This window comes from Podarcis tiliguerta (genome assembly GCF_965153285.1).
Source record: "Podarcis tiliguerta genome assembly, chromosome: 14".
Taxonomy (NCBI): Eukaryota; Metazoa; Chordata; class Lepidosauria; order Squamata; family Lacertidae; genus Podarcis; species Podarcis tiliguerta.
Window position 1 is genome coordinate 51,370,047 of NC_139547.1, and position 13,787 is coordinate 51,383,833.

Here is a 13,787-nt window from a genome sequence, read left to right on the forward strand (position 1 = left end):
GTTTGGATCAGGTCAGTGGAAGTCAAAATTTGCAAAAAAATAGCATTCCTCAGGCATCCCTAGGGGATCTTCACATGGCATCCACTTTGCATACTGAAAAACAGCAACAGCTTTTTTTAGCGGGAGCCAGACGTACACTTTGCGTTGCCACTGACCTCATGCTCAGGGATGGCCAGCTGGGGTCCTACAGGTTGACTCCAGCTCCCAAAGCAAGATTATTTGGCCCCTCATGGCCCTAGCAAATTTTAATCTAATAAACCTTTTCTGCTCCTAACCTTCCAGTAATTAAATGTAAATTGTTTGGCCTGATCCCATAAAATGGCTACTATCATCCTGATAGTTTCTGGACCATTTCACCGTCAACATTGCAGGGCACTGCAATTTCACAACACGGCTGATGTGCCGACGCTACACCCTCCTCCTTTGATCTGGATGCTCAAATTCGCCTATTGTGTAATTTCAACGTCATTATTTCATGCCCTTCAAATATGCAGTATGTTCAGATAGGATTGGAATGGCCTTTTGGAACAGTGAATGGCCTAGTTAAAACATCATCGGGGATCATTTCAGTGTGAAATAGATGCCTCTGGGGGGAGGTAATGGGTTATGGTGGCACCTTACTCCATCTTAGGTCACCCATTTGGACTTAGGCTTCGGTGATTAATAACAGACAATCACCACCAACTAACAGCTGTTCCTCTGTTAGTTATGGCAAACGACACAATGATCCCAGTCCCTGTAGATATGCAAACATATTTGGAAAAACTCTGATCACTCCATCTGGCACTCCAGCCGGAAAAGGCTAGTTAGAAAAACACTGCTTTGTTTCAGAAGGGAGGCTGAAGCTGCTCTATTGCACTTTTGTTTTTTTCTTACCTCTCACTCTGACACACTTTGTGCTGGGAAGCTGCAATGCCCTTTATGGATTACCCCATAGATTCCCGAAGTAATTGTTTTAAGTCTACTGGGGCGGGGACAAGGATCCCAATATGGGCTGCAAGGCAATTTCTCCCAAAGTGCCCCACGTGGGGCAGGAGGGATGCGACTCCACAGGAACAATCAGGAGCATCAAGTGAGCTCCCCATTGTTTCTTTGCAGGGGAGCGACGGTGGGTGGGCTGCACTAGGATGTTTCCCATTAAGGAACTGAGGGAGCTCACAGTCAGTGTCAAGCAGCTGATTGATGCCAAAGCAAGCCATTTTGGAAGAACACTTTTGCACCAATAAGCTGATTGATTGTATGCCTTCAAAGTGGTTTTCTGAGAGCCCCAGTTTGTGTTTGCAGGTGCAGTTCCAATCCAAACTGCACCTGCAAATGGAATTTGAAGGGGCTCACTGTGACCACTACACAGGTCATTGGTGGTCGCAGTAAGCCTATTTGAACTTGACACCAGATGTTCTAATGATGTGATTAGCATGTGAATAGTCACGCCCAACTGTCAAAGTTGGTCTGCTGGCCAACTCTAGCTCTCTTCTGGAATTCAGAGTCCTGGGCACCAATTCTTCTGAATACCAGTTACTGGGCAACAAGAGTAGCAGGGGGGTATTGTTCTCACACCCTCCCCGTAGGCTTCCCAAAGGAATTTGCTTGGCCATTGTGGGTAAGGAGATGTGGGACTAATAGAGAGGACTTTTTTAATCTGACCCAGCAGGGCTCTTCTGACTTCACATCAAAAGCATGTGCTTTGGCAGAAATTGAAGGATATTGCAGCGTGATTCAATGCTCAAGGGAGCAGGTTTAGCCAATAGACATCTGATGACAGCTGCCACTTCAGCTGCATGGATTGATTCTGGCTGGTTTGTTATCCTAGTACCAGTCCTGTTGAACATCAGTATGCTGTTGTAAATAGACCTGCTTTTTCCTGTGCAGATTCTGTAAATGGATCCTGGATATTTTTGAAGTTAGGTGCCACAAATCCCTTAATGTTTCTCACTTGGTAGCCTGTCACACGTGCAGCAATGGATTATTCCTTTCTGTGATTTCATCCTTGTTTCTGAAGGAGAACCAATGTAGCTGCAGCAGCTACTTCTGTATGTAGTCCATTCACCTGCCACCTTGAGTGCAAGAGAAATCCAACACCCAGGAATATACTTCCACCCTTTCGTCTTTATACGTTATTAATTACCGGTAGTGTTTCTTTTCAAATATGATTTGGTATTTTCCAGCAGCTCAGGACCTACAGTCCCGTGAAACAGAGTTTGAACAACAATTTTTCACAGAAAAACATCACCCTCAACTTCAGTGTTGGGGACCCCAAAGTGATGCTCGCATTTGCCTTACAGTAGTAGCACATTGCTTTATGACAGTGGAGAAACAACAAAATACTGATGATTACACTGTCCACAAGTTGCCTTTGGGACTTTCATTTTGTGGAATGCTTTGAGTACATAATAAAGTTTCAGTACTTTACAGAGAACGTGTATTCTCAGAGAACGAGAATGTGTTTTATTCCTTTTGCTAATTTTGGGTTTTCTGTCAATTTTTCTCCATGAGAGCTATTTGCCACACTCTCTTGTACCAAGTTGTTACGGCTGTTCCCTTAAGGTCCTTCCAAAACTTGGTGATGACCATACATGCTGCTGCTATGAGCATTCAATTCAATTAGTGCTTTGTGGTTTTAGAGCCAGTGTGGTGTAGTGGTTAAGAGCGATAGACTCATAATCTGCGGAACCGGGTTTGTGTCTCTGCTCCTCCACATGCAGCTGCTGGGTGATCTTGGACTAGTCACACTTCTTTGAAGTCTCTCAGCCCCACTCACCTCACAGAGTGTTTGTTGTGGGGGAGGAAGGGAAAGGAGATTGTGAGCCGCTTTGAGACTCCCTAGGGTAGTGATAAAGCGGAATATCAAATTCAAATTCAAACTCTTTTAATGTGATTTCATTTTTTTGATATCTTTGTTGGCTACCCAGAGTTCCAGCAGGAAGAAGGGTAGGATAAAAATTCAGTAACAAATATAAATGAAGAGCAGTTTGGTCTACCAGGACCATACCTGAGTGACAGGGTGGGCTGCAGTCCTGTTGCTGTCCTGGTGTCAGTGATGCAACTCCACCTGCAAGGAGTGGAGCACATCTCACAGTAGCCCAGGACCTCTCAAGAAGATGGTGCTGGTTGCAGACCTATATATGGCAGATATGGGTGGAAGGCTCAGAAGAAGGTAGCTCAGGTCTTCATGCCTTTGCTGGAGCCAAGGCTGAACAGAAAAAGGAACTGGGTGCTTGTTAAGAGAAAGGAAACAGAATATATGTGGGTTGATGGGGAAAAGACAGAAGCCATGTTTAAGCTTCCCTAGTGTGACAAGAGTAATCTCAGGTTGCTGCAATGCCCTTCTCACATTCCTCTTGCCATTTCATCTGTAGTTTAGTGTACTAAGTGTTTCACAACCCAGCCAAAACCTACAGGTTACTTCCAGCTTTTGGCATGCTGACATTTCTCTTATCCACCTCATATTGGAACTTGCTAGCTGTGTATCCATTTAGCCCCCATGTGTCCTTTGCACTTTTCAAATACATGAACAGTCCACTCAGCTGCTTACAGCTCTGTGCTCCTTGTGCCTTGGTACTTTTCTAGATAAGGCATAAAACCTCAGCATTAAGCACGTTCTGTCCACCACAATTTCCCAATAATGTATAGCTTTAAAGTTTGTTTTTTTCAATAAATATGTCACTTCATGCACTTATATATTGTTTCTGTTAATAACCGTCACTTAGCTGCAAAAGATCAATAATGTCCTTACATTGATATTATTAAAAAACAATAAATCATGCAAACAGCTCTGCTTATTGCTTTCACTCTGAAGGCTTAATTTTTCTAGGAAATTCTGCCTCCTGATGTCTCTGTCGAGAAGAAAATGGAAAACCCATACTGAGATATATTTTTAATAAAAAAATATTAGCAAGTTGCATGTAAAAGTCCACGGGCAGCAGGATCACAAGAGGACAGAAAGTGTTGGGGTTGTTGAGTGTATACACTATGGAAGCTCAGTCACACAGTTAATCTGAGCACAGAAAACAGCCATTTAACAGAGTTGTCTTTAGTAGGCCAACACAAACACACACCGCTATGCATCACATACTATTTAGCAGTACAGTGGTACCTCAGTTTAAGAACAGCCCTGTTTATGAACTATTCAGTATACGAACTCTGCAAAACTGGAAGTAGTGTTCCGGTTAGCGAATTTTAACGTGGTCTATGAACGGAAGCTGAACAGTGGAAGGGCACTGGTGGCAGGAGACCTCATAAGGGAAAGCACATCTCGGTTTAAGAACAGCTTTGGTTTAAGAAAAGACTTCCGGAATGGATTAAGTTCGTAAACTGAGATAACACTGTATTACAAGTAGTGTTCTCTCTCTGAGCCCAGATAAGGTTTTTTTGCTTCAAAGTCCTTGCTGTTAAACACCACAGCCGAGTCCTAAGTTGAGTTGCTTGCAAAGGGTTCTCTGAGTTCTGAAGTCTGGCAATTTTCCAATTTCTTCCTCAAATGATCTCTTCAAAAAGTCTTCACTCAATTCCACAGTTCCGACAGCTAGCCTTCAACAGTTCCTGCAATCTCTTACCACAACCCACAAAGTATGCTATAACCTGAGCCCTTTAATACACTGGGTTACTTGCTAAATATGCCCATTGACACAGATAAGAGAGTCACAAGATGCCTGCAGGTGCATTGTGGCAGGTGAAGCTGTCTGGTTTTGCTGCTACAGGTGCACCATGGCATTTCTTCTCTCTCCATTCCTCCCAATGGCCATTCTTCCTCCAGTCACTGGTGTGGATACATGACCTGTCTGTCTGTCTCCAGGCTCTGTGATCGTTTGCAAGGGATTCACATATGGCAGGGTTAATGTCACCAGCCTTCATGTCATGTTTGCAGACATCTTTATAACACAGAGTTGGTGTGCCAACTGACCTGGTGCTGGAAGCCAGCTCCCTGTAGAGCGCATCCTTGGGGATCCTACCATTTTCCATTCTGTGGACATGACCAAACCAGCATAGACGTCTCTGAGACAGGAGTGTGAACATGCTGGGAGAGTGTGGGCTTGGGAGAGTACATCTTTGTTTGAGGATCTGTCCTGGCATGTGATGCCCAAAATCTTCCTGACCCAGCACATATTGAGGCATTGCTTATTGAGCTACCTTGTTACAATTCTTATTGAACCTGCTGATATGGATTTATCCTCATGTTGTGGTTCTTTATGTCTCAAGCTACATGGTATGGTGTATTAGATATTGAAGCAAGTCCTTGTGTAAAATGTGTTGCTGTAAATAAAACCCTTTATGGATCTCCCAGGATGGCTTGTCTAAGCTGAGAATTAAAATATTCTCTGATTCACGCCTGTAAAATGAAAAGCAGCCCCTGCTCTGATGTTAATTTGCGGTGTAAAACCCTAAATATAAATTGGCAGTTTCTCAGTGCTCTTTGAAATTCATATTCATCATCACATATAATTGTTGAGGTTGTTTTATGAGGCTATCACTTAAAAGAAACCATAAACCCAAAATAGAAGTCAAACTAGGCCATTTGTAACACTGTATTAAATGCATTCCTCTTAATTCAGAGGAAGCTTGGGTTTAGGAGCACATCAGTTTCTGCCCTGTAAGAGTTTTTCCATTCATTCGAGTGAAAGGTCTTGAGTTCACATGTGACAAATCATGGCGTTTGAGTCCTTCCATTGAAATTAATGGAATCCCTGTGCACTCTTGAGCTTTTGGGTTTGAACCTGAGCACATGATGAATTCTGGGTTAGGTCAAGTGTTCAAACTAAATGAATATATCTTCTTACACTATTCTGGTTTATCTTTCTTTAGAGTCACCCTATTTTACTACTGAGCCGGAAAGCCGAATTTTGGCCGAAGTGGAGAAGACTGTGCATATCCGGTGCCAGGCAATGGGTAAGTGGGGAGGGAACAAGTGGTCTTTGTTTTTTCCTTGTTTACCTTTGAGCCTCTTTAGTAAACTTTCAATTTTCCATGATAAGAAGCAGGCTGCATCTGAGGAACATGATCTGAAAAGATGAATCATGCTTGTCTGCTGGGCAAATTGCCCCATCTGCTTTTTGTTTGGGCTTCAGTGCCTGACAGGATGCATTCAACAAATGTGGGCAGGTAAAAAGAATTAGCGTCCTGAGCTGAGTGAATTAATGTAAGTGAAACAGGGGCTTAGGGACCCATAAGCTGAGTTGCCGAGAAACAATCAATAATTGCAATAGTTAAAGCTCCTTGTTTCTTAAAATGATGGAGCTTTTACAATAGGAGGAAAATGTCAGCTGCAAGGTCTATTTTTGCGAGCAGTAGAGCAGGCGTCCTCAAACTTGGCCCTTCAGATGTTTTTTGACTACAACTCCCATCATCCCTAGCTAACGGGACCAGTGGTCAGGGATGATGGGAATTGTAGTTTCAAAACATCTGGAAGGCTGGGGTTGAGGAAGCCTGCAGTAGAGAATTAACCCATATATACATGATACCTAACCTCCAGGAAGCTGGCAATGATCCATCCTCGTGCCTTGCTGCCCCATACCCTGTACATATCTCCATGTGTGGTGAGAATGTAAAAAAACCCCAACCTTTCAGGAATTCAATATTCCAAGAAATTAATAAAATAACAGAATAACAATTGCAATTCAAACCAAAATTAACTTTATTAAATACATTTCAAGACAACAGTCTGGGCTTACATAATAAAGAATTAAAAAGCCATTTATTACAAGTGACGAGCCTCAACATAACCAGACACTGGAAAGGCCTTTTTGGCATCATGACTGGCAATTGGTACAATATAGTCTGAGAAACACCCTCCCTTGACAAATAACAAATAAATTATGGTTGACACACGGGCAGATCAGGAAGATGACATTACACCAGTGTGGTTGAATTTCATAACATATGTCATTATTCCAGAAAATGAGCAATCCCCCCATTAACATTTGGCTCAATCTAAATTAAAATTCAAACCTAAATTACTGTTTTCTCTTTGAACCCCTCCTGCTTTCATCAGTATATCAACACTTTATATTGTTTCATTGTTAACATAAGAGGGGAAATACTTAATCTAAGCACAACCACAAGGGCTCCTGATTAGACATTTAACTATGTGGTGTTGAATGCTATCTTTTAACTGTTCTATCCTGTTTCCCCCATTGTTTTTGTTTAAACCAATTCACGAACCAAGAACTAATAATGAACCATATGTTGTTGATATTACTGCAAATTTATCATGCTATGACATGAGAAGACTTGGACTATTTATTTGTATCATTTATTATTCCTTGCTTATAAAACCCAATAAAAAGTTATCCCAATAAAGAGAGAGAAAACGTCGGCTGCAGAAACATTCAAGCGAAATTACACTTCTGTGGCAGCCATCTTTCATTCAAATTTTAATTAGAAGGTGTTCAAACGCCACTAAAAGCTTCAAAATATTTATCATTCCACCTAAAGAGATCAACAGTAGTTGTATAGAAGCAGGTTCATAGGATGCTTTAAAAAAAAAGTTAGTTGTCAGCATCTGTCTGGGGCACTGTCATCTAAACCAGTGTTTCCCAACCTTGGCCCTCCAGCTGTTTTCGAACTACAATTCCCATCATCCCTGACCACTGGTCTTGCTAGCTGAGGATTATGGGAGTTGTAGTCCAAAAACAGCTGGAGGCCCAAGGTTGGGAAATGCTGGTCTAAACCACTGAGCCTCTTGGGCTTGCTGATCAGAAGGTCGGTGGTTTGAATCCCTACGATGGGGTGAGCTTCCGTTGCTCAGTCCCAGCTCCTGCCAACCTAGCAGTTTGAAAGCACACCAGGCCCAGTAGATAAATAGGTACCGCTGCGGCGGGAAGGTAAATGGCATTTCTGTGTGCTTTGGTTTCCGTCACTGTGTTCCGTTGCACCAGAAGCAGTTTAGTCCTGCTGGCTGCATGACCCGGAAAGCTCTCTGTGGACAAATGCCAGCTCTCTTGGCCTGAAAGCAAGATGAGCGCCGCAACCCCAGAGTCTCCTGTGACTGGACTTAACAGTCTAGGGGTCCTTTATCTTTTTCTTTACCTTGAGAGACAATGGAGTTTGCCTCTGGGAGTGAAGTCAAACTGCCTGGGGGCACAAGCCTGGGCAGTGTGTATGAAGGTCCTGAGAGGCCCAGATGACAAGACTCCCCTCTTGGCCTCACTGGTGTGGTCCAAAAGAAAGCAGAGCAATATATTTAGCACCAGCTTGGCTGCAGGAGTTGCTGGAAGGTGCCATCCAACCCTCTTAGGGACTCCAGATTTGTGTAGGGTTTACTCCTTAGCCTTTCCTTCTCCCAAATATATTCTGCAAGGCAGCAGAGGTTTAGGATCTCAGTTGTCCTTCTCCTAGATGGGTTATCTTCCCAGTTTGACAATTCCCATCTGCCCCTCACTTCCTTTTCAGCACATGCAGAAACCTTGAATTTTTTAAATACATAAGCTTTTTCTACTGATTAGACCAGGAGTCAAATCCAGAGAGAATTGACTCTGCCACCGAGAACCCACCTGTCCTTGGAAACCTTTGTGCCTCTTCACACATTACATTTCATTTTATTCACTTATTTGGTTATAACATTTGTGTAGCAGGTTAAGGCAGTTTGCAGTTGGGTGTATAGCTAAGGTACTCCACACACACGCACACACGCCAAACAAACAAACAAACAACAGTCCATTTCCTTTCCTGGCATATTAGAATCATAGAATCATAGAGTTGGAAGAGACCACAAGGGCCATCGAGTCCAACCCCCTGCCAAGCAGGAAACACCAGTGTGGTGTAGTGGTTAAGAGCGGTAGACTCCTAATCTGGGGAACCGGGTTCGCGTCTCCGCTCCTCCACATGCAGCTGCTGGGTGACCTTGGGCCAGTCACACTTCTTTGAAGTCTCTCAGCCCCACTCACCCCACAGAGTGTTTGTTGTGGGGGAGGAAGGGAAAGGAGAATGTTAGCCGCTTTGAGACTCCTGAAGGGGAGTGAAAGGCGGGATATCAAATCCAAACTCTTCTTCTTCTTCTTCTTCTTCACCATCAGAGCACTCCTGACATATGGTTGTCAAGCCTCTGATTAAAGACCTCCAGAGAAGGAGACTCCACCACACTCCTTGGCAGCAAATTCCACTGTTGAACAGCTCTTACTGTCAGGAAGTTCTTCCTAATGTTTAGGTGGAATCTTCTTTCTTGTAGTTTGGATCCATTGCTCCGTGTCCACTTCTCTGGAGCAGCAGAAAACAACCTTTCTCCCTCCTCTATGTGACATCCTTTTATATATTTGAACATGGCTATCATATCACCCCTTAACCTCCTCTTCTCCAGGCTATATTAATTAGTCTGAAGCTCAGCTATTGCCTCCCTCTTCAGCCGCCTCATCTGTATTGGCCTCATAGATAGGGAAACCAAGTTGTAAATGTATGAGAAGTTTCCTAGTGCTGATTCCTTATGTACATCTGACCTAGAGTGTCAACCATGATTGACAGCAGCTCTCAAAAGTCTCATGTGAGGTATTAGCAGCCCTACTTCCTAAGCTATTCGATCTAGATCCTGATGTGCATCCTGCTGGGATAACTTTAAAGAACTGGGAGAACTTTAAGGAACTCTTATTAGATTCATCCTGAAAGAGCACACAAATGGACAGACTCAAAGAAAGTGAAAGGCAGAGAGCATTTTCTATTCTCCTCACTCAAGGCAACATTTATTGACCAATAATGCGCTGGTTGGCTTCATACTTTTGCAAAATATAGCACCTAATTCTTTCTGTCTTATTGATGATGTTCATTTCATATTTGCTACTGATACTTTATGGTCTTTGCTGTTTATGATCTTTTTAAACATCAATGTTTTATTCATATGCTGCTTTCCTACACAATTGTACCCAAAGCAGTTTACAACAAATCAAATTAACAGCAGCAATGGAAAAAAACAGAAGAACAATTACCAATATCCATATTGTCAGTACATAAATTAACAAAAAATCAACATATACAACATTGTGTAAAAATATAAGCAAACTAACTTAATTTAACAACTTAAAACTAAATGAGAGAGAGAATAAAGCCTAACAGAGATATAAAAATAGTAGAAAGATGTGGCCCTTAAAAGGCAGGGGTTGTGTTGGTGGTGTTTTCAACTGCACAGTCATTAGTCGAAACCCACAAGTTGGGGTCCATTTGAAGAATGTCTTGTGAAATGGAGAATTTTTTGGCCCTGCAAAAGCAGGAGGAGTGCATATGGGCAGGGCGCATTGCTGAGACATACCAGCAGTGCTGGATTTACGTATAAGCTAAACAAGCTATAGCTTAGGGCCCCACTCTCTTGGGGGCACCCAAAAAATAAAGGAAAAAAACCACTGGATGTACCGGTACATTTCCAAAATATAAGATCAAAAACAAATAAAATAAAACCTACATACAGCAACAGTGTTGTGTGTTGTGTAGCCTTCTATGATGTAAGAAATGGGCCCTGCCTGCTAGCCTGCTATTCCCTAAAATATCACTGGTTTGCTCATTTCTGTGTATAGGGTGTCTACATTCTGCATGTGCAAATGGCTTTAGATACCTATTAGGTCCATAAATTACCATATAGCATATATTCAACACAAAAAGCAGTGGCAATTTGTTGCTCACAAAGGACAGCTGGACATATAAAGGGCCCCATTAGCTTCAGGAGCTTAGGGCCTCATCAAACCTAAATCCGGCCCTGCATACCAGTCATAAGAACATAAAAATTCTGCTGGATCAGGCCAATGGCCCATCTAGTCCCTTATCCTTTTCTCGCAGCGGCCAATCCGATGCCCCAGTGGGAAATGTGCAAGTAGGGTCTGAGCACAAAAGCTCTCTCCCCTCCTGTGGTTTCCAGCAACTGGTATTCAGAGACATTGCTGCCTCCAACTATGGAGGCCGAGCATAGCCATTGTGGCAAGTAGCCTTCAATAGCCCTCTCCTACATGAATTGGTCCAATCTTCTTTTAAAGCCATTCAAGTTGATGACCATGACTCCTACTGTGGAAACAAGTTCTTTTACCCACATTGGCTCCCAGTATGTTTCCAAGAACAATTCAAAGTGTTGGTGCTGACCTTGAAAGCCCTAAACGGCCTCGGTCCAGTATACCTGAAGGAGCGTCTCCACCCCCATCGTTCTGCCCGGACACTGAGGTCCAGCGCTGAGGGCCTTCTGATGGTTCCCTCCCTGCGAGTGGCTCCCACCCTGTGGAACACCCTCCCACCAGATGTCAAAGAGAGGAACAACTACCAGACTTTTAGAAGACATCTGAAGGCAGCCCTCTTTAGGGAAGCTTTAAATGTTTAACAGACCACTGTATTTTAATACTTTGTTGGAAGCCGCCCAGAGTGGCTGGGGAAACCCAGCCAAATGGGTGGGGAATGAATGAATGAATGAATGAATGAATAAATAAATAAATAAATAAATAATATACCTGTCCTAAATCTTCTAACATTCAGCTTAATTGGATTTCCCCAAGTTTCAATATTATAACAGGAGAAAAACTTTTCTAAATACCTTGAATAATTTTGTAATTTTCTACCATGTCACCCCTTTCTCGCCTTTTCACTAAACTATTCTCTTTGCTCGCTCAACAAACAAAGTGGTTTCTTCCATCCCCACCTATTCTGTGCCCTGTCCAGATGAGTGCTGCGTTTCCAGATTTCTCACTACTAAAGCTAACAGCTGTCTGGCCACTGACTTCTTAGCCTGTGTCTCAGAGAGGACATAAAATGAAGAGGGGGTGCCAGCTCAGGTGCTTGAATCACAGCCCTGGGACACATCCTGAAGTTGCTCCATGCCCTGGCCATAAACAGGCAGGACGTTTCAATTTGTCACAACTCCTATGGGATTCTTTGGCGCAAAAGCCATTTATTCAATCTTTGTGCACTGTGAGTGTGGGAGACACAGATTAAATTTGCTCGATACAAATAGATTAACTATAAATAAAATTAAAGCCTGCAAAAGACAGCTTTTTACTTCATTGTAAATGGAGTTTCCTTGGGAACAAAGTTCCATTTTCTATTCCACAGAGGCTACTCAAGTTGCAAGCATTTAAAACACAATATATTTGTATATATAACACTAATTGGATTATATGCTGTCAGCAGTCAGTAGAGTTCAAATTAAAACTGCACAAATTTCCCTGTGAAGGAAGAAGAGCATACTTACCTGCTACAGAGTCAGACCTTTGGTTCATAAAGCTCATCATCGCCTCCCTTGACTCGCAGAGGGGCAGGACTTTTCCCCAGCCTTTGCCAGGAGATGCCAGGGGTCTAACCTGGCTCTTCCCAGCATCATTAAATAGTTTTATAAAAAACAAAATCTGCTGACAGATGAGTTGGGGGCAAATTTTTAGATGATCGAAATGTTTTTATATGAACTATCAGATTGGTAATGCTAAACTTGCAGCCCTGATAAATACATTAAAAAATGCATGACTTCAGATGGACCTTTGGAAAAGTCTTATTTCTCCAATTATATATTTTCTTTCTTTCTTTCTTTCTTTCTTTCTTCCTTTCTTCCTTTCTTCCTTTCTTCCTTTCTTCCTTTCTTCCTTTCTTCCTTCTAGGATTGCAATCTTTTTCTCTCTCTTCAGTATGCTTTTTATTGATTTTCTTACATGTTAAAAATTATACATTCCAAATAAGATACAGAAGAAACAAAAGATTACCAAATAAACAAATATATGAATACTTAAATTCCTAAAGAATATATTTTCCTTCTATCCTGGTTAGCCATGATAAGGGACATATAATTTCTTTTAAAAAGAAAATCAGTTCTTTTCTTTTTCTTTCTTTTTTTAAAAAGCCAGCACAATCATTTTGAAGCTCAGTGTGGCTCTTGACTGCAGCTGCCTCCTCTGGCAGATCCGTTTGCAAGTTCCTGTCGCGCTCTGATGTACCCCTCATCATTTCAGACGCCCCTTGTCTGTTTCACACCTGGTCTAACTAATGGACTCCTTCCCTGGTGTCTGCCTTTCCAAAAAGATCTTTGAAAAGCACCTTCTCTCTAGTTCTGATGGTGAGACTTACCCAGCGAAATCACTAGGATCTTTTAAGGCCTCCTGAAATATCGGAAGGAAAATATATAGATTGACTTCTCTATATTCCTTTAAGTACAGTGGGGTTTGGAGCTGATCTGTGGCTTAATTGGAGAAGACAACCTAAGCTTCAGTGAGCAGAGAATGTTGATATTCCTGTCAGGATTCAAAATGTTTAGCCCATTATGCTGTTATGGGGAATAATGCCCAATGCCAGATTTCATTCTATTGCATTTTCTATAAAATATAATGGAAGTGCTGTTACTTAAGCTTCAAACTATTTCCTGTGTCCTCTATTCTGAGTATGATTCCATTTTTGTATCATCTGTTTCCTCATTACTCAGTGATAATTTGTATTGGCCCAGGGGATTTGATGAGATGAATTACATTTCACTGAGAATTCTGACAATCAGACTGTACACAAATTCTGTAAATGGGCCTTTGGTATGAAATTAAAATTGTGTTTGTTTCACAGTGGTACACTGCATCTATTTTGTGTCAAACCACACACATTGCACACAAAAGATGATTCCTGTAGGCTATAAATAGCTTTATTATTCAAGCAAAATGGAAGTTTCAAATGCGATTTCAAGAACTGATTACATCCTTGTACAGAAATATAATTTCATGACCAGTCAACTACCCCCCCCCCTTTCTTGGGAAATAATGTATCTTTCATTCTCCTCAGAAGAATGAGTATATTAAAAAGAGTAGGTTTTTGTTATTATATTTGGTTACAGAAAAGTATTTTCAGCGGATTTTGCCTTGAATTTT

The 13,787-nt window shown here is 42.0% G+C and overlaps 1 protein-coding gene across 7 annotated transcripts in view; it reads left to right on the forward strand.

Moving 5' to 3' along the window:
• Positions 1–13,787, forward strand: part of SDK1 (sidekick cell adhesion molecule 1) — a 586,517-nt gene that overhangs the window by 338,554 nt on the left and 234,176 nt on the right. For all 7 annotated transcript variants that reach the window (XM_083413291.1, XM_083413295.1, XM_083413296.1 and 4 more), the window contains exon 9: positions 5,800–5,883. In XM_083413291.1, the coding sequence (XP_083269417.1) occupies positions 5,800–5,883 (84 nt within the window). The remainder of the gene's footprint in view (positions 1–5,799; positions 5,884–13,787) is intronic.